At 43.1% G+C, this 22,205-nt stretch overlaps 1 protein-coding gene across 1 annotated transcript in view; it reads left to right on the top strand.

Moving 5' to 3' along the window:
- The first annotated feature begins 5,497 nt into the window (after positions 1 to 5,497).
- LOC124788613 overlaps positions 5,498 to 22,205 on the top strand; it is a 189,039-nt gene continuing 172,331 nt past the window's right edge. Inside the window, exon 1 of the mRNA XM_047255883.1 lies at positions 5,498 to 5,525. Coding sequence (XP_047111839.1) covers positions 5,498 to 5,525 — 28 coding nt within the window. The remainder of the gene's footprint in view (positions 5,526 to 22,205) is intronic.

Below are 22,205 nucleotides of genomic sequence, written 5' to 3'. Positions count from 1 at the left end.
GTCCAACCCACGAGATGTTTATGTTGATTTCCATTAACGATGGTAATGATCATACTGTTAAACTCCATAACTCCAACATCATCATCTTACATGTAGCGTTTGTTAACAATTTGTAACAGATGCAGCACGGACGTGAACCAGCTGGTTCATCCTCAAGCCCAGTCTAATGAGGCTGCACTGAAAGTGACTGTTCTTAATAACAAACATCAAAATAGCAAAATATGCTTCATAAAATTTTTAAATGAACACACAGCCATTTAACTGGACTTTAGTTTATTTAATTACGACCCAGGCTTCGGCCTGTTATGTCATTTCCAAGTGATGGAGTTTATGTCATTAACATACATTGCAGGACATCAAGCTCAAAATTGACCATAAATTAAGAAAAATTTTGGTTCCCCACGGAACGCCAGATGTAAAATCACCGTCTTGTAAAAGTACATCTGGCATTTCGTGGGGAGCCAATAATTTTCTCAATTTATGGTCAATTTTGAGCTTGATGCCCTGGAATATGTGTTAATGACATAAACCCAGTCACTTGAAAGTACATTGTAAACAAATAAACGACAATAGAGTCAAATGGCGGTGTGTTTATTTAAAAATTATTGTATGACGGTTGCTCAGCAACATCAAAAGCTTTATAAAATATTCGCAGTTTGATTCTGATTTGCTCACAGGCACATGTTGGTGTGACAGTCATCTGAGAGCATTTTATAAAGCATGTACTGCCACTTTGATGTTTCTTGTTAAGATCAGGCACTTTCAGTGCAGTCTGACTAGGCCAGGTGTAGAAATGAACCAGCTGGTTCGAAACCAGTCGTCAAACAGATGTACCGCAAATTTGACAGATTGTTAGTAAATTTATTTATTTATTTATTTAACCTGGCAATATTAGGGCCATCAGGCCCTCTCTTACATCTAACCAGGCATTCTACTTACTTTACATTCATATATTTTAGTAGGCGTGTTAAACTACATCTAGTACAAAAAGTGAAACAAGCAATTACAAACGCAGACTTGGAAAAATACATACATATAGAGTTCATATTCGTAGATGATAAGTACTGTTATAATTAGACATTATGAAAGAGACAGATTTCAGATAGGAGTGCTAGCAGCAGTGAGTATGAGGGAGACTGATGGTAAAGGGAGGAGAAGAATAGAGACATGATGTAAGATAATTAAGGAAATATAAAGGAAAAGAAGATTGTGTGGTTAATAGAGATAGATGAAGAGGAAGAAGAGAAAGGAGCAAGATAGGAGACACTACCTTTGCTATTTGACAGATTAGAGGATTGACCTTGTACATTAATTTTGTGGAAAACGTTATGAGGATGATAGTAGCAAATGCTTCAACTTCTTCTTAAAAACAGCAGGGGATTGAATTTTGCGCAAGGTAAGGGGCAGTTTTTTCCAGAGGCGGACAGCGGCAACTGAAAAGGAGTTTGCAAAAGTTTTTGTTTTGTGAGTGGGCACAGTTAGGATACCAAATAAGAGTGACCTCGTGTTTCGATTATGATGGCATGAAAGATTAAAAAGGCTGCTGTTCCCGTGTCAACGAAATGCTGAAACTGATCGTCATCTTACTTTTGGCTGTTGATGTTCCCAAGTGTACCCGTTTTCTCCAAATGAACTAGAATTGAACACCTACGGAAGATCCTAGTTTCTCAATGCAGGAATCTATACCATTTTTCTTATGAAAGGTTACCTCGAAGAGTAATATGCCAGACTGCACAGACAAACTGTTTAAATTATTTCAGTGGTTCGCTCATTTCTCTAACAAAATACACCAAGTCTCAACAAATTTCGATGGCTATGTAACTACATTTTTGGGTGAGCAACTTTGATGTATAGTTATTGGCTATTATAAGTTAGATATACAAAATGAGTGACCTTCGACAGAACACAAAGTATTCTGTGATAACTGTGAAGCGCAGTAATATTCCACACTATACGCAACGAAAATAACCGCTGTAAATACATATGCGCTGTACAGTGTTCAGAATTCACTTCGATATTATTGAAGCGGAGGGAAATTAATTACATCTGCGGTGAATACGCAAACCAGGATAGCCCGAAGTCAAGTTCCTCGGCTGACGTCAATTGCGCAAGAAAATAGAAGACTAGACAAACAAGCGTCAGCAACAGAGGACAAAGTGCGACCGCAGAGGTCCGTGCAGTGAAATCCAATACGGCCACTCGTCAGTGTCTCGTATTGCGCACTACATCACAGGGCCGCGATCGCACTGCGGATATTCCGCTCTCGCCAGTGAATCACAGGGGCGGGTCCGCAGCTGCCCGCGGAGCTAAGTTATGCCGTAATTGAACGCTATTCGGTGCCAGCAAAGACAGGCAAAAGTGGGCAAACGGGAAAAATGTATGAGTGCGCTTTAGGAGTTAACACTGTCCAGGGACGGGGTCCGCCACGGGTACTCGTTTCCTTTTTTTTCTGCAGCGGGCGATCAAATCTCTGCGCCGTATCGCAATTTCGTAACAGCCGCCGTTCCTCACCGGTGTCAACTTCAGGCGCTCGAGAGCTGCAGCTGGGCCCCAAAATCATTTCGAAGCGAAGCCGATCGGTGTCCACCACCAACTGGCCAACTTTCTCCTCTACCCCGATAGCCTGGCATTGCTCTCACGAAGACCGAAAGACGAAGAAGAACGTATCGACACAGGTTGATACAAAAGTAACTGTACACATTCCATATTTATAATCTATGCATCGAGATGAAGTTTTGTCTGAAAATGATTTATTTCCGAGTTATGATGCACAATGTTATTTATGGTAGGCATTAGATCACAGGTCATGACAAGGCTTTTCGCGTGTCGCGTATGCATGCATATCGACTGATGACACTTTGTACACCCCTGTACGCTGCTCGGTTGATTCTGGTATGAAATGCCTTTGTTTACTTGACTTCGATATGTCCGTTGTATTCTATAGTGCTGTTGCAGTGTAGAGGAACTAGACATTATACGAATAAATTTCCTTTACGTCACGTCTGTGGTCACAATTTTTTTGTCATCAGACTTCAAAATTAGCACCAGCGTATGCTGTTATTTATATATATTTGACGATGCTGGAGCTAATTTTGTGTTTAACTTTTGACGGTGCCATTATGGCTGCAGTACATTAAGACATGATTTTATGAAACAGATCTCATGATAGTCATTATAGACCGAAACCGGTACTCTGACGACAGTATACACTACTGGCCATTAAAATTGTTAAACCAAGAAGAAATGCAGATGATAAACGGGTATGGACACATATATTATGCTAGTACTGACATGTGATTACATTGTCACGCAATTTGGGTGCATAGATCCAGAGGAATCAGTACCCAGAACAACACGGTCTGGCGTAATAACGGGCTTGATACGCCTGGGCATTGAGTCAAACAGAGTTTGGATGGCGTGTACAGGTACAGTTGGCCATGCAGCTTCAACATGACACCACAGTTCATGAAGAGTAGTGACTGGCGTATTATGACGAGCCAGTTGCTCGGCCACCATTGACCAGACGTTTTTAATTGGTGAGAGAACTGGAGAATGTGCTGGCCAGGGCAGCAGTCGTACATTTTATGTATCCCGAAAGGCCCGTACAGGACCTGCAACATGCGTTCGTGCATTATCCTGCTGGAATGTAGAGTTTCGCAGGGATCGAATGAAGGGTAGAGCCACGGGTCGTAACACATCTGAAAAGTAACGTCCACTGTTCAAAGCGCCGTCAATGCGAACAAGAGGTGACCCGGACGTGTAACCAACGGCACCCCATACCATCACGCCGGGTGATACGCCAGTAAGGCGATGGCGATGACGAATACACGCTTCCAATGTGAGTTTACCATGATGTCGCCAAACACGGATGCGGCCATCATGATGCTGTAAACAGAACCTGGATTCAGAATGAGATTTTCAGTCTGCAGCGGAGTGTGCGCTGATATGAAACTTCCTGACAGATTAAAACTGTGTGCCCGACCGAGACTCGAACTCGGGACGTTTGCCTTTCTCGGGCAAGTGTTCTACCATCTGAGCTACCGAAGCACGACTCACGCCCGGTCCTCACAGCCCTACTTCTGCCAGTAACTCGTCTCCTACCTTCCAAACTTTACAGAAGCTCTCCTGCGAACCTTGCAGAACTAGCACTCCTGAAAGAAAGGATACTGCGGAGACGTGGCTTAGCCACAGCCTGGGGGATGTTTCCAGAATGAGATTTTCACTCTGCAGCGGAGTGTGTGCTGATATGAAACTTCCTGACAGATTAAAACTGTGTGCCCGACCGAGACTCGAACTCGGGTTCTTTGCCTTTCGCCGGCCGAAGTGGCCGCGCGGTTCTGGCGCTGCAGACCGGAACCGCGAGACCGCTACGGTCGCAGGTTCGAATCCTGCCTCGGGCATGGCTGTGTGTGATGTCCTTAGGTTAGTTAGGATTAACTAGTTCTAAGTTCTCGGGGACTAATGACCTCAGCAGTTGAGTCCCATAGTGCTCAGAGCCATTTGAACCATTTTCATTTGCCTCTCGCGGGCAGAGCACTTGCCCGCAAAACGCAAAGTCCCGAGTTCGAGTCTCGGACGGGCACACAGTTTTAATCTGTCAGGAAGTTTCAGAACCTGGATTCATCCGAAAAAATGACGTTTTGCCATTCGTGCACCCAGGTTCGTCGTTGAGTACACCGTCGCAGGCGCTCCTGTCTGTGATGCAGCGTCAAGTGTAACCGCAGCCATGGTCTCCGAGCTGATAGTCCATGCTGCTGCAAACGTCGTCGAACAGTTCGGGCAGATGGTTGTTGTCTTGCAAACGTCCTCATCTGTTGACTCAAGGATCTAGACGTGGCTGCACGATCCGTTACAGCCATGCGGATAAGATGCTTGTCATCTCGACTGCTAGTGATACGAGGCCGTTGGGTTTCCAGCACGGCGTTCCGTATTACCCTCCTGAACCCACCGATTCCTTATTCTACTAACAGTCATTGGATCTCGAGCAACGCGAGCAGCAATGTCGCGATACGATAAACCGCAATCGCAATAGGCTACAATCAGACCTTTATCAAAGTCGGAAACCTGATGGTACGCATTTCTCCTCCTTACACGAGGCATCAAAACAACGTTTCACCAGGCAACGCCGGTCAACTGCTGTTTGTGTATGAGAAATCGGTTGGAAACTTTCCTCATGTCAGCAGTTTGTAGGTGTCGTCACCGGCGGCAACCTTGTGTGAATGTTCTGAAAAGCTAATCATTTGCATATGACAGCATCTTCTTCCTGTCGGTTAAATTTCGCGTCTGTAGCACGTCATCTTCGTGGTGTAGCAATTGTAACGGCCAGTAGTGTATTTGTGACCATAGACGTAAAGTAAAGGAAATTTATTCTATATTCGGGTCACTGTTTTATTCGTGACCATGTCACAGCTTGTGAGACGCACTGCGCACATTCTTTCTATAGGTAGCTCATATTGTGTACGGTGCGACGGCCTACTGTAACGATGAATACGCGGGTATGCACCTCCTATTCGGCGCAGCAGAAGGTAATGCACGAGCAGCAAGACGACGATACATGGAAATGATTCCAAACAGAAAAGTACCAAACCATCAGGCCTTCACAGCTGTGTACACGCGTTTAAGGGAACGTGGCTTTCGTGTTGCGGCATTATTACGTCGGCGTCCACTGGATGGAGTGGAAATGGTAGACGAAGATCCGACAAGTACTGGCTGTGTACGTGGCACTGTAGATGTTCCTCAGTCACCTGTAAGGCGCCTGCTGAGGAGGCAGTAATTCCACCCGTTTCACCTGCAAAATGTACAGGAGGAGCTGACACATGTAGGCTACCCTAGACATCAGAAATTTTGTCAGTGGTTACTAGAGCGCCTTGCTGCTGATCCACTGTTCGGTCGTTTGGCACTGTTTGTGGATGAGAGCCCCTTTACCAGAGCGGGTGTTGTGAAAGCCCCTAACATGCACCTGTGGCCGTATGAGAATTCTCGCGTAACTAGACTACGAGGCCAATAACATCGTTTTACATTGGATTTTTGGTGTTGTATAGTGGATAGTCAGTTACTCGGAACGTATATTGTTCTACAGCGCGTACTGGCATGGACAATTATCCCGATTATTGTGCAGGACTAACTGCTTGGCCAGACATTATCTTTCACTCCTAACCCCTGGACGTCTACCTCTGTGGCCGCGTCAAGGAGCTCGTGCACGGTATTGCAGCTGAGAATGCAGCAAACCAAAGTAGCGAATTGAAAATGGCCGTGCAACTGTGCAGAATTAGATGAAAGGAGCCTGAAACATTTTGAGAGTGGGAAAGGGAGGAAAATATCATTTTTTTCGTCTACACTGACGTCATTTCGAACATTTTCTGGGTAAATGTGCAGTATGTAGTTGTAATTAGGGTCCATTCGCGTCATCGCTTTCTACGAAGAAATAACTTTGTGTTGTTTGTATTGCACATGTGATCCCTACTCTACTGTAACTCTGAAATAAAGCAAGTGTATAAAGTTTTCTTTAACATTTTACGCTTATTATGTTGCATACATTACACCCACGAAATGTGTACAGTTACTATTGAATCTTTGTACTTTACTTTTTATGGCAGAGCACCGCAATAGTTTTGCCGCACGATATTCGAATGTCACACCACATTACGGGAAAACCAATTAAACATACAGAAACAAATTTATCAGTAATATCTGACCACTAAAATTGGAAGACCAGGAAGGATAGAGATAACGAAAATTTACTTATTGTGTTCACAATGCAGCATGAAGAATGGATTGACGATCTACGCGATGCGAAATTTAGCACACACAGCTACCACTGAAAGTTGCTTGTTTGTACTGCAGTTTCACTGTTACTTACCATATTTTGATTTCACTAAATCGCAACCGTTATCTTTGCACTACTTTGCTTATGTATACTATCCACAGCTTCGAGTGATCGAACTAAGTTCTTGAACAACCTCCATTGCATGTTTACAGACACGATACAGCAAAGGATTTTTGTATCTTTTTATTTTATGGTACGTTTTTAGAACTCAAATATCAATTACTCAAAGCAGATCGATGCAGCTTTCAAAAATTGTCGACAAAATTCACTTTGCAGTTTTCAGACTGTCCTCAATAAGCTAAAGCAAAATTTTTAATTCGAAATGTGGCGTAGTTGTATTGTAAGGTGCTCGCCTGACGGATAAAAGAGATGAGTTCGATTCCGCGGGGATTCCTTTTTTTAAATAAAGGTGCGTGTTCTACAAGCATTTCCGTGAAGCGTAAAACACATAAAGATGGAAAAATTAATACGTAATGTTTTTCTTCTAATTTAAGTACTCTTGATTAAGAATGTATTATAAAAGATCTGTAAGGTAACAATCTGTATTTGCATGAAAACTGGATTTTTGTGTGTGGTAAATAATTAGAAATAACAAGCCGCGCATTTTTAGGTAAAAATTACAATTAGACATGTTAACTAGCATATATTTAAAGAATTTCATATTTAAATGATGTATGTATTCGAACTAAATGGAAAAAGGACGAAGAAAATAATGACCGAAACGAGACTCGATCGAGCGACTACCAGCTTCGAGTACTACCGATCTTTCTCCATTTCTGTGTATATGATATTGAACGGGTGATTCAGTACGTAACAGGAGATGAAAATCTAATAGTCATGGGTGACTGAAATCCAGTTGTAGGGGAAGGAACAGAAGAAAGGGCAGCAGGAGAATACGGACTCGGAACTAGGAAAGGGAGAGAAGAAAGACTAATTGAGTTCTGTAACAAGTTTCGGTGAGTGACAGCGAATACTCTGTTCAAGAAGAGGAGGAGGTATATTAGGAAAAGTCCGAAAGATATGGAAAAATTTCAGTTAGATTACATGACCATGTAGAGATCCCGAGATCAGATACTGGATTATAAGGCACACCGAGGAGCAGATATTGATTCCGGTCACAATTTAGTGGTAATGGAGAGCAGGCTGAATCAATGCGCAGAGAAGTAGGATACGGCAATACGAAGGAAAAAAAGACACTCGTGAAGTTCTCTGAGGATATAGCTTCTGCGATAGGGGAAGTCCGCAGGCAGTTCATTTGAAAAGGAACGGACATCTCTAAAAAGGGGAATTACGGAAGTTGTAAAGAAAAACTTGGGTGCAAAGACGATAACTGCGAAGAAATCATGATAACAAAAGAAATACTTCATTTGATCGATGAAGGAAAGAAGTACAAAAGTGTTCAGGGAAATTCAGGAATACAGAAATACAAGTCGCTTAGAAATGAAATAAATGGTAAGTGCAGGGAAGCTAAAGCTGCATGAAAAATGTGAATAAATCGAAAAAGAAATGACTGTCGGAAGGACTGACTCAGCATACAGGAAAGTCAAAACAACCTTCTGCGCCATAAATAGAAAGGGTGGTAAAATTAAGAGTGCAATGGAAATTCCACAGTCAAATGCAAAGGAAAGAGCGGATAGGTGGAAAGAGTACACTGAAGGCCTCAATGCGGGTGAAAATTTATCTGATGTGATAGAAGAAACAGGAGTCGATTTAGAAGAGATAGAGGATCTAGTGTTTATATCAGAGTTTAAAAGACCTTGGGAAGACTTAAGATCGAATAAGGCAGAAGGGGTAAATAACATTCCACCAGAATGTCTAATACCATTTGTCCGCAGCTCGTGGTCGTGCGGTAGCGTTCTCGCTTCCCATGCCCGGGTTCCCGGGTTCGATTCCCGGCAGGGTCAGGGATTTTCTCTGCCTGGTGATGACTGGGTGTTGTGTGATTTCCTTAGGTTAGTTAGGTTTAAGTAGTTCTAAGTTCGAGGGGACTGATGACCATCGATGTTAAGTCCCATAGTGCTCAGAGCCATTTGAACCATTTGAATCTAATACCATTTGAGGAAGTGGCAACAAAACGACAATTGACGATGGTGTGAAGAATGTATGAGCCTGGCGACATACTATCTGACTTTCGGAAAAACATCATCTACACAATTCCGAATATTACAAGAGCTGACAAAAGCTAATGGTTCAAATGGCTCTGAGCACTATGGGACTCAACATCTGAGGTCATCAATCCATGCCCGAGGCAGGGTTCGAACCTGCGACCGTAGCGGTCGCGCGGTTCCAGACTGTAGCGCCTAGAACCGCTCGGCCACTCCAGCCCGCGAGTAACTAATGCTACCTATATCCTTCTGAATCCGCTTAGTGCATTCATCTCTTGGTCATCCTGTAAAATTGTTATGCTCCACGCTTCCCTACAGTACAATATCGGTGATCCCTTGATGCCTCAGAATGTGTCCTACCAACCGATCCCTGCTTCAGGTCAAGTTGTGCCCCATATTCTTCTCCTCCCCAATTCTATTCAGTACCTCCTGACTAGCTACGTGAACTACCCAGCTAATCTTCAGCATTTTTCTGTAGCACCGCATTTCAAAAGCTTCTATTTTCTTCTTGTGAACTGTTTATCGTCCATGTTTCACATCTGTACATGTCTACACTCCATAAAATACTTTCAGAAAAGACTTCCTGACCCTTAAATCTATACTTGATTTTAACAAATTTCTTCTTCAGAAACGCTTTCCTTGCCGTCTCCAGTCTACATATTATATCCTCTCTACTTCGACCATCCTCAGTTATTTTGATGCCCAAATAGAAAAACTCATGTACTAATTTATTTGTCTCATTTCCTAATCTAATTCCCTCAGCATAACCTCATTTAATTCGACTGCATTCCACTATCCTCGTTTGCTTTTGTTGATGTTCATCTTATATCCTCCTTTCAAGACCCTGTCCATTCCGTTCACCTGTTCTTGAAAGTCCTTTGCTGTCTCTGACGGAATAACTATGTCATCGGCAGACCAAGGTTTTTGTTTCTTCTCCCTGTATTTTAATTCCTACGCCAAATCTTTCTTTGGCTTCCTTTACTGCTTGTTCAATTCACAGATTGAATAACATGGGGGATAGACTACAACCCTGTCTAACTTCCTTCTCAAGCGCTGCTTCCCTTCCTTGCCCCTCGACTCTTATAACTGCGTTCTGGTTTCTGTACAAATTGTAAATAGCCTTTCGCTCCCTGTTTTTACCCCTGCCACTTTCAGAGTGTTCCAGTCAATATTGTCAAAAGCTTTCTCTAAGTCTACAAATGCTATAAACGTTGGTTTGCCTACCCTTAACCTAACTTTTAAGATAAGCCGTAGGGTCGATATTGCCTCGCTTGTTCCTACACTTCTACAGAATCCAAACTAATCTTTCCCGAGGTCGTCTTCTATCGGTTTTTCCATTCATGTATAAGGAATTTGTGTTAGTATTTCGCAGCCGTGACTTATTAAAATGATAGTTCGGTAATTCTTACATCTGTCAGCACTTGCTTTCTGTGGAATTGGAATTATTATATTCTTCTGGAAACGTGAGGGTATTTCGCCTGTCTCATACATCTTGCCCACCAGATGAAAAGGTTGATCATGGCTGGCTCTCCCAAGACTATCAGTAGTTCTAACGAAATGTTGTCCACTCCCGAGAATTTGTTTCTACTTGAGTCTTTCAGTGCTCTGTCAAATTTTAGAATTGTGACCTTTGGTACTTTTCTCCTGATCATTATTGTGATATTGCCTCACATCATATTGAATCTCTCAATCTATTTTTTAGTATCTATTTCCTCGAGGTACGGTATGTCACAGCCCAAAAAATCAGAATAGTGTTAAATTTCTGGTTTCAGAATATACTTCTTAAAGCTTGTGTGTCTTTGATTGTCAAGGAATTGGTTTTATTTATCGATATAATTAATTTGCATTGCTTTGCTATTTTAAATTGTTCATAAAGTTCTTTCTGTAAGTAGTCTTCATCATGCGCGGCTAGAAGCTAGTTGTAAACAAACGTAACTGCTCTCGTAAAATTTCTCAGTTGAGCCTGTCGTTTCCATCTCATCATAACGTCGTGTAATCATAAATTCAAGAGTATGGGTGAAATACTTCAGTCTGATCCTTTATTTACGAGTACTTGGGCGATATTTCCAGATTTTAATATAACATGTGAGATAGCGGTTGTTATATTTACTACACACGTGCGTAAGACAAGAAAACGGTTGAATACTTCAATTATTACTGTTCAGAATTCCAAATTTATATTTATCTGTATCCACGTACATATACTTTGGATAACTTGAATTAGATGTGGTGGAATTGTTCTTTTTCCATAATATTCGATAGTCCTTAGTTCGTATTATCAAAAGACAAAGACCATACGGGGTGTCGCAGGAGGAATGGTCAGCATTCAGATATATGATAGGAACAATCATTTGAAGTAAAAAAAACTATGTATGGACATATACCCGGCCTCCGAGATAGCACATTTAACGTACATTGTCATTTATTATCTATATTATTCAATACATTGTCATTCAGTAAACATTAAGACATGCATTTTAAAAAGTGTTGATTGAAAAATACTTATTTTTAACACATTCACCTCCAAGGACATGTTTTTTACAGCTGTTGTACAGTTCAAGATAATAGTTCGGACATCCCACGGTCAGCATTATTGAGATTGTGCAGTCTCGGGAGAACATGTTGGCTCGCTTGTTCGAGTGCCTGTGCGAGTTCCAGCAGTGTCCATGGTCGACTAAACGGTTCTTCTCGAGTATTCACCATTCGTTTGATCGCCTTAAACTTCGTCCAACCCGGAAAACAAAAATCTAATGGCGTAAGGTCTGGCGACCTAGATGGTCTTTTAATTCTACTACCACGACCAATCCATCGATTACGATAAGAGCAGCTGAGATGTTCCTTCACACGTCAGGTAAAATGTGGAGGGGTTCCGTCACAATGAAAGTATATTACAGCTACGAATGGCCAAAATAACGTCCTCAAGGTGTTCAACAAACGAATTTTGCAAAGAAATTCAAGTAATTTCACCCGTCATTCGTTCTTCCAAAATGACTATACCTATCAACCACCCGAAAATCAAATATACATCTGTTCTGACTTGAAAACAATTTGGGATATGTCTTATATCAATACGAAGTTTTGTACTTAAAATGATCGTTCCTGTCATATCCCGAATATTGACCATTCCTCCTGAGACATCCTGTGTAGCTTTTTAGACTGTATTTTCTTTTTATATTAATAGTTTAGTGACAAAATGGCATCTGAGCCAGAACTAGCTTTCCGAAAATCTGTTTGTTCGTCGAGTAATATGATGTCTACGAGGTCGACCACAGCTGCGAATTTTAGTGGGACTAACAATCCATTAAATATGCAGAAGCTACCTGCAGGTGTTTAGTGTGGTCGCGATTTTGACTCTTTTCAAATAGTGCAAGCCATCTAGAGTACCGACGGCGTAATGAGGTATTTAACACGCAATGCGTGAGAGTGTGTGGTTCCGACCGAAGATGGTGGGGTTACTAATTTTTTTGTCTGGTATGCTTACTTTCCCACACTTTCGTAGTATACGTTTACCTACCGTATTTCGATAACGTCGGAGTTGGGTTGTCGTATGACTGAAAATAGAAACAATAATTCACAAATTTGAAATAGCTGGCTCACGTGAAGCATTGACACTCGTGGAATCTGTACAATATGGCTCTGTCCATATTTGTCCTCTGTCAGCTCTGTTCTTTAAATGAATATTCAACGCGATTTTTTTTTTTTTATTTAGTGGCAACCCGTGAGAGGCGGCGCCGCCTTCCGAGGAGAGATTTTTCTTCAGATCTCGTACTTTTGTGTTCGTCACTTGCGACCTCCTTCATCCCTCACGTGAATAAACAATGGCTGGCGATGCGAACTGTGCTCAGAGTCAACAGGCGAGCGCGGGTCCTGAATGTTTCACGAGCGCGCTGCATACGCTACGCGCGTTTCATTTTATGGACTGCCGCCGAGCGCGACCGATGGGGCCACTGTGGGAGGAGGCAGAGGGAGAGAGAGACAGAGAGAGAGCTGTGCTGTGTTGTGCTGCAACACGACACCAGAGCCCCATACCAATCGGGCCGGCTTCTGCACCTGCGGCCGCTAGCGAAAGAACGGCCTGCAAGTTTCCGATGATCGATGGGAAAAGTGTGTCTCCTCGCTGATCTCGTTTCGCGCCTATGAGCAGCTGTTTCTGTTCTTTTTAGGGACGACATCGTGGTCTAGCGTCCACGTAATTGCATTTCTTTATTTTATTTCTGTTTATTAAAATTCCAATCTTATCACTCAAAAGATAGAGGCAATAGCTGGGACAACACTGTGAAAACATGTATTGCAAAGCAGATACTACCGAGGAAGACAATATCTGCATAAATCAGACACGGGACCTGATATTCTATTCAGTGACATCGAGAATGTCATCAAGCATTTGACGTCATTTCTTTTTAGCGTCTACGTAATTTCTTTTCTTTTTTTCTCTTTTAGGATAAACGCGGAACCGTTATAACACCACTTTGTTGTCCTCCGTTTGTCTGTCTGTCTGTCTGTCCGACTGTTCAAAACGATTTTTCCCAGGAACGGGCAGACATATCAAGTTGAAGTTTGTTTTGCATATTAAAGGTATGTGCTCCCTTGGCGATGTAAAAACGTGAAGCTTCTAAGTTAACGCAATCAAAAAATACGGCCATTGATGTCTGATATTTCGATACTTGCAAACTCATTCCTCAAAACCTTCAAGGTACTTCCTGTTGACATAAAATCATGAAACTGGGCAAATAGCAAGGTTTCACGCTACAACCACAGGAAAATTCTGATAGTTGTCTATTTGTAAATATAGCACACGAAAAACAATTTTTTTTAGTAGACTGTTCCTCTCTCTCTCTCCGTCCTTCCTGTGATCTCCCCCAAATATTAAGCCCTAGAGGCCCTTCGCGACGTAAAAACGAGGGACTTCTAAGTCAACAGTCCAAAGACACAACCATTTATAATTGTGACACTCCCAGACGCTGCCACCAAAACTTGCAGCATACTTCCCATTGACCTAGAATCATGAAATTTGACAAGAGATTTCGCAGTACAACCAAAGGAAAAAATTAAAAAAAAATTGAATTTGTAACTATGCCAGACGAAAGAAACTTTTTTGTCCATTGTTATCAGACTGTCTGACTGTCCGACCGTCTGCTACGATCCGTTTTTCCCAGGAACGGGTAGATGTATCAAGTTGAAATTTATGTCACATACTGAGGTCTACATTAATTTTGTGATTTAAACTTTTTACGCTTCTGAATCAATGTAATCAAAAGACACGACCATTTACGTCACATATTTTGATACATGCAAAGTCATTCACTAAAATCTGTGCGGTACTTTCCGTTGTCCTAGAATCATGAAAGCTGTCAGGGAGCAGGGTTTCAAAAGAAAAGAATCCCAAAGAAACGATAACTAATCGAAACCCTCAGCTGCCAACAGGTGTTGTTGATATACAGTGGGGACAACTGAAAATGTGTGCCCCGACCTGGACTCGAACCCTGGATCTCCTGCTTACATGGCGGACGCTCTATCCATCTTTTTTTGTGTTCGGTATTGTTCCTTGCGTTTGGTCTGGACGGACGTCACAAGCCATCCGTTCAAGTTGATGATTGAAGATCAATGGCCGGATAGCCTTTAACTGTATGAAGATATGAACCTTCTTCTGTGCGAATGCGCACACTTTGCCCGAAGTCTTACGGGAATCGTCACCTTAGTGGCGCGAGTAATGAGTGAATGGCCAAACATCATTTAGAAACGTTACGAGTATAGGTTGTGGACAGTTTGGAATATGGGTCTGACGGGAAGCGTGCAAGGGATAAGTACCTGCAGTCGCTCTATCCTCTGTGCCCCCGGTGGCTCAGATGGATAGAGCGTCTGCCATGTAAGCAGGAGATCCCGGGTTCGAGTCCCGGTCAGGACACAGATTTTCAGTTGACTCCATTGAGGTATATCAACAACAGCTGTTGGCAGCTGAGGGTTTCGACTAATTATCATTTCATTCTAGAGAAGCTGCATAGTCTTCATTGGTACCTGTTCTTTCGGAATAGTTACTATCTTCATAAAAGTCCCAAAATTGGTAATTTGAATTATATCACACGAAAAGCATTAAACTTGAAAGTTAAACATTTTTGAATCTTGGAATCCCTGGGCTCGAGATCTCACCAGTATCAACGTCGATAACAGGAAAAACCGTCGAGATGCTCGGTTTTCGCAATGGAGGAACTGTCTGTATACGTAATTAAGTTATGTGATACAGTGAGCAAAACGTGAAGGGCCTAAAGACTTGACTATGTATGCTCGAACTCCTACTCACAAAAAAGAATCAGTTAAAATCTGATCCAACTAACGGACTGTAGCATTAATATCACATGCCAGCAAAGTTCTCCTGTACATACATAATCAATGTCTAAAGAAATTTTTACGATCTCAGGTTTCTGCACAGCAAGCAGGTTTTGTGACAGGTAAAGTTACTGGACAGGCACTCACGAATTTAAGGCACATAACTGAAAAATATTGTGAGCTCTGCGTCACTGCCTTCATTGTTTTACTAGATTATATAGAGTTCTTTGAACTTGTCATGTGGGACAAGTCGTGTGGCATATGCTCAATGCGTTTGGGATTCCAAAACACGTAGTATCATTACTAAAATGTATTTTGTAACAGTCATGTTGCAAGTGTACAGGTCAATTGCGAATAACAGGAGTTCTTCTTCTTCTTCTTGCGGATTATCAGCGGCTGGTGCTGCTTCTCCGTCTCCAGTCGCAGTCGTCTTCTGTGTTGACTTCCCTGAACGTATCCTATTCATTCTATGTACATGGTATATCTACATCGGCTGTTTTTGTTGTACGAGGTCTGTTCAAAAAATTCCAACGGTGCGCTGCAGCGAAATACGGTTGGCATCCCAGCACACGCCTGTGTTTCGTGTGTAACTGCAGGAAGTTTCATTGTTGTATGTCTGTCAGTTATTATTCAGTGCTGTATTGAGTAGAACGTTGTATCGCACAGTTTGCGAATTCCGAGAGGGCAGAGTTAGAGTTTCGTGGAACTCAAGAAAACCTTTGCAGGGAGACTTGGTGGTAAGAGTGGTTTACACGATTTAAAAACGGCCGGACGGAAGTTAAAGATGACCCTCGTTCAGGATGCCATTCGACATCTACCGACGACGCTCAATTCAGAAACGTCAACGACATTGTGCACACCAAACGGAGATTGAATGTCCGAGACAATGCAGAAGAATGTAACATTTCAGTACGATAATGTCGTGAAATCCTGGCACAACATCTTGGAATGCATCCCGTTGCCGTCATTCGCCCACCGACGATGAGTCAAGCCAAAGTGTACCATCGCCTCGCGGTCTGTGAAGAACTTTTCGATCGCGCAAGTGAGGACGTGATGTTTCTTAAGAGAATCATAACTAGTGATGAGACGTGTACTTACGATTATGATGTTGACACCAAGGCTCAGTCTTCACAATGGGTCGGGAAAGGTACTCCAAAAACAAAATAGGCTCATCATATCAGGTCAAATGTCAAAGCCATGCTGATAGTTTTCTTTGAGTTTGAACGATTAGTTCATCATATATGTCGTCACAGATATCCCTATCCAGTTTCATCCTTTGCGAACTACGTCATTTGCCGCTCGGGATTAGCCGAGCGGTCTTAGGCGCTGCAGTCATTGACTGTGCGGCTAGTCCCGGTGGAGGTTCAAGTCCTTCCTCGGGCATGGGTGTGTGTGTTTGTCCTTAGCATAATTTAGGTTAAGTAGTGTGTAAGCTTAGGGACTGATGACCTTAGCAGTTACGTCCCATAAGATTTCACACATATTTGAACATTTTGAATTACGTCATTTATTACCCTGTTCGTCCGAGCACAGTTTGTGCTTCGTCTTAAGTAATCCACCTCAGTGGCAGGCAGATTTTTCTTTTTTAACGTCCCAGGCTTCTGCTCAGTACAAAAATACACTCTGGACTAAAGTCTTACACATTCTATTCTTCGTTGTTTTTCTTATTTTTTTATTCCACCGAATAGAATTCATTTCCGTTGTTACATACTGCTCGTCCTTATTAAGCCTGCTAGCGATTTCATCATTGCATGTGCCCTATTTGTTAAATAATATACCAAGATATTTTGCATTTTCCACACCTACAGTTACTTCTCCATCTACCTCCAATTTATTTACTTTTTCCATTCCAGCAGCCAAGTAATCATACTTCTTGAGGTTCATCTTCATGCCGGCACAAATCATCTTCATCTTTTGCTACTACAATCTGGTCATCTGCAAAATACGTGCTAAATATCTTGCTGTCTTCTATTATCGCTCCAAAAGCCTGGAATTTTCTGTGCCACGTTTGCAGTAGCGCTCCTAGATGCACTTTGAAGAAGGTCGGAGACAGCCTATGTCTCTGCAGCAGACCATTATTCACCTCCAGTTCTTCTGTCCAACTATTCCCAATCCTTACTCTCACTGTGTTATTTTCGTATAACTTCATAACATTTAGTAGTCTTTGATCTAACTCTCTTTTAGCTTTTACCACAGTTTGTTGGTGGAGACATTATCATAGGCTTCCTCTAGGACAGTCAATGCAACATAACTCCCCAGCCGAACCTTTTTGTTTTTTTCACAAATTACTTTTTCGATATGACAGAATGGAGTCAGACAAGATTGAATACTATCAACTCTGTAAAATCTATGCAGAGTATGTCACATCTATGCAGAGTATGTCGTCAAGGATGCACTGGATGGCTGGGCTGGTGGAATTTTAATTGGTGCGAGGAAAATAAACAACCTACGCTTTGCAGATGATACTATCGTCGTTGCAGGAAGTGAGGAAGAGCTTGATGGTCTAGTATCCAGAGTAAAGACTGTTAGTTTAAGTTTTGGTCTAGAGATAAACATGAAAATAAAACCAAGTTAGGTTTAGATCAAATTCGACCTACAGGAAGCTTAAAGGATGTGGAGGTAGTGAATGACCGAGTATATCTAAGTCCTCTGACAAATGACAAACGACAGCGTAATAAAGACGTAAAGCAACGTATCGTACTTTTCAGAACCGCAATGGTTAAACTCACTATCATCTGGCAAGACAGGACAATATTTAAAGCAACAGAGATGCAAGATGCGCGTCGTGGAAACGTTGCTGTTCCCTATGTTCTTGTACGGCTGCGGGAACTGCACCGTTAAAGGTAGTGACAAGAGCAGAATTGATGCCTTCGAGATGTCGCGTTGGCGGAAGAAGTTACGAGTATCGTGGACAGAAAGAAGAAGCAATGCTTTCATTATAGACGAACTTAACATCACAAGAAGCTTATCTTCGCGTGTCAGCCAAAGATACTTCCAGTTACTTGGGAAAATTTTGGGAACAGAAAGAGATAATTTATAAAAGACCATTTTGCAACTGAAAGAGAAGATCTCGTGTAAGAGCAGCAGCAAGTTGATGGCTGGATCAAGCGAAGAAGATTATCTGCCTACATCTTTAGATTATTTTAAGAAACGCTAAAGATCTCTGCGGGTGGAGATGTTTAGTCGAAGGTCCTATTATGTAAGAAGTAAATGAATAAATGCGGTCACGGCACCTAGCAATGAGTAAACTGAGTAATGATTAATGATGTAGGCCTATATTAAAACAGTTTGTGCAGAACCCAGACTGCAGTTATATGGTCGAAGGACAGGAAAAGGAAGCAGTGGTTGAAGAGGGAAGTGTGAGAGGATCGTAGCCTATCCCCGATGAAGCAGAAATTTGGAAAGAGAATTAAAGTTCAGGAAGAAAACATACAGACTCTGAAAATAGAACTATATTAATACCTTCAGCTGCTAACGGGGGTTGATGTATATCGACGGGGACAGGTGAAAATGTGTGCCCCGACCGGCACTCGAATCCAGGATCTCCTGCTTACATGGCAGACGCTCTATCCAGTTTTTTTTTTTCATTTTGTTCGTTGTTGATCGTTCTGTTTGGTCGTTGCGGACGTCACATGACATCCGTTGACGTTCGTTTGTTGATCCTTCCACTCAGTTTTCTATTACAGAAGCCAACCGGCTCTCTAACCGTGCCGACATTTAAAAACGCAGTTTTTTTTTTTTTTTGTTCGCTTTTGTTCGTTGCATCTGCTCGGGGCGGACGTCGTAAGACATCCGTTTAACTTCGTTGTTGATCGATTAACTTAGTTTTTTTTTTTTTTATTACAGAGGGCGCCTAACCCTCTGACCGAACACGCTGAGATACCGTGCCGGCGGTCCATCTGACCCACTGAGGGCACAGAGGATAGCGCGACTGCAGGGACTATCTCGCGCACGCCTCCCGCGAGACCAACATTCTCACCTTGTATGTCCACACACTACATTCGTAGTGTCCCACCCCAACACACTCATTACTCGTGGAAGGCAGTCTTACCAAGTCCCGTAAGAGTTTGGGGAATACGTGTGCATGCGCACAGAAGAAGAAGGTCATGCCCGGTGTTGCCAGAACTATATACTTATGTGGATATGGTGTCTATTCTTTCGGACATGTCCGAAAGAACAGACAACATATCCTCATAAGTATATACAGACTCTGAGGTTTGCCGATGACGCTGTAATTCCGTCAGAGACAGCAAAGGACTTCGAGGAGCAGCTGAACAGAATAGACAGTCTCTCGAAAAGAGATTATAAAATCAACAAAATCAAAAGAAGGGTAACAGAATGTAGTTGAATCAAATCAGGTATCTGTGAGGAAATTAATTTAGGAAATGGTATACTAACAGCAGTAGATGAGTTTTGATATTTGCATAGGAAAGTAAGTGATGACGATCGAAGTAGGATATACAGTCGGACTGGCCACAGCATCGCAAGCAGTTCTGAAAAAGGAGAATTAAGTATCCAATATAAATTTGTTAGGAAGTTTTCTTGCATGTGTATTCTTGTACAAATGTGTTTGCTGAATATTCATAACTCCCCCGAACACATGCAAAGAAATGATTATTTTCGGGTCCAGTATTTACTTGCTAAGAATTTACAGAGTTAAAAAAAAGAAAAAAAATTAATCAGCACTGCTGTGGCGTACGTGAGGTATTAGGTGACTCGAGGTGTGTGCTTGCTTGTATGTCGGTTGACGTCGTTATACACTCCTGGAAATGGAAAAAAGAACACATTGACACTGGTGTGTCAGACCCACCATACTTGCTCCGGACACTGCGAGAGGGCTGTACAAGCAATGATCACACGCACGGCACAGCGGACACACCAGGAACCGCGGTGTTGGCCGTCTAATGGCGCTAGCTGCGCAGCATTTGTGCACCGCCGCCGACAGTGTCAGCCAGTTTGCCGTGGCATACGGAGCTCCATCACAGTCTTTAACACTGGTAGCATGCCGCGACAGCGTGGACGTGAACCGTATGTGCAGTTGACGGACTTTGAGCGAGGGCGTATAGTGGGCATGCGGGAGGCCGGGTGGACGTACCGCCGAATTGCTCAACACGTGGGGCGTGAGGTCTCCACAGTACATCGATGTTGTCGCCAGTGGTCGGCGGAAGGTGCACGTGCCCGTCGACCTGGGACCGGACCGCAGCGACGCACGGATGCACGCCAAGACCGTAGGATCCTACGCAGTGCCGTAGGGGACCGCACCGCCACTTCCCAGCAAATTAGGGACACTGTTGCTCCTGGGGTATCGGCGAGGACCTTTCGCAACAGTCTCCATGAAGCTGGGCTACGGTCCCGCACACCGTTAGGCCGTCTTCCGCTCACGCCCCAACATCGTGCAGCCCGCCTCCAGTGGTGTCGCGACAGGCGTGAATGGAGGGGCGAATGGAGACGTGTCGTCTTCAGCGATGAGAGTCGCTTCTACCTTGGTGCCAATGATGGTCGTATGCGTGTTTGGCGCCGTGCAGGTGAGCGCCACAATCAGGACTGCATACGACCGAGGCACACAGTGCCAACTCCCGGCATCATGGTGTGGGGAGCGATCTCCTACACTGGCCGTACACCACTGGTGATCGTCGAGGGGACACTGAATAGTGCACGGTACATCCAAACCGTCGTCGAACCCATCGTTCTACCATTCCTAGACCGGCAAGGGAACTTGCTGTTCCAACAGGACAATGCACGTCCGCATGTATCCTGTGCCACCCAACATGCTCTAGAAGGTGTAAGTCAACTACCCTGGCCAGCAAGATCTCCGGATCTGTCCCCCATTGAGCATGTTTGGGACTGGATGAAGCGTCGTCTCACGCGGTCTGCACGTCCAGCACGAACGCTGGTCCAACTGAGGCGCCAGGTGGAAATGGCATGGCAAGCCGTTCCACAGGACTACATCCAGCATCTCTACGATCGTCTCCATGGGAGAATAGCAGCCTGCATTGCTGCGAAAGGTGGATATACACTGTACTAGTGCCGACATTGTGCATGCTCTGTTGCCTGTGTCTATGTGCCTGTGGTTCTGTCAGTGTGATCATGTGATGTGTCTGACCCCAGGAATGTGTCAATAAAGTTTCCCCTTCCTGGGACAATGAATTCACGGTGTTCTTATTTCAATTTCCATGAGTGTAGTTACAATACGGTTTTTAAGTGCTTAGATAAAAGCGAGAGGTGAATCCAAGCTTAAATGAAACTTACTCAAGTAAATTTAAACTGACGTTAGAAGCAATGCAAATACGTGAGAGATATTAAAATAATAACGTTTGTCAATTAAAGTAACATTCATCGGTAAGGAAAATGGTGTAACTAGTAAATGTCTACATGCACTGAAACGAAATGAAGGCCCGTTCTGGGTTTACGGAGTAAGAGCTACTTTCCTTTCCAGCTTTTGTCTCTGCAGTTCTCGGAGACAGCCTCACAGATTGTGTACTCCGATTCCGTCTCTGAATGAGCCTCTTCAGAAGTTCGCCGTAGAACTCCGAGGAGTAACACACACGGGCGGTGAGAGGTGACTTCGGCCGTTCGGGAGCCTGCGTGTGTAAAACGACCCCCGATGAGACGCGAGTTCGGAACTGGTAGGAAGAAAATTGTGTTCCTTCTCGTGAGACGTGGCTTCCCGTTGAAGGTTTCTCGCCGTTACTTGAAAATAGGAGCTTTCAGTCAACGTCAACTTCAAATCAAATTCTGGGCTGAGCGGAAATCTTGCTTATTTCGAAGAAGGTCTTTGAGGAAAGAGCACTAAATTTTAAGAATTGTAATAACTCACAGAAAAAATGGAATAATCTTTGAGGGAGAAAGGAAAAAAACGAAAAGATGAAAATCCCTAGATCTCTTGAGTAGCTAGCGGCTGTAAATCGACTGTTATCACATTGTTACACAAACAGTGTGAAGTTTGGAGA

This window comes from Schistocerca piceifrons, chromosome 3, assembly GCF_021461385.2.
Source record: "Schistocerca piceifrons isolate TAMUIC-IGC-003096 chromosome 3, iqSchPice1.1, whole genome shotgun sequence".
Classification (NCBI taxonomy): domain Eukaryota; kingdom Metazoa; phylum Arthropoda; class Insecta; order Orthoptera; family Acrididae; genus Schistocerca; species Schistocerca piceifrons.
Note: the sequence above shows the minus strand (reverse complement) of the source record. Positions and strands in the feature narration are given on the sequence as shown.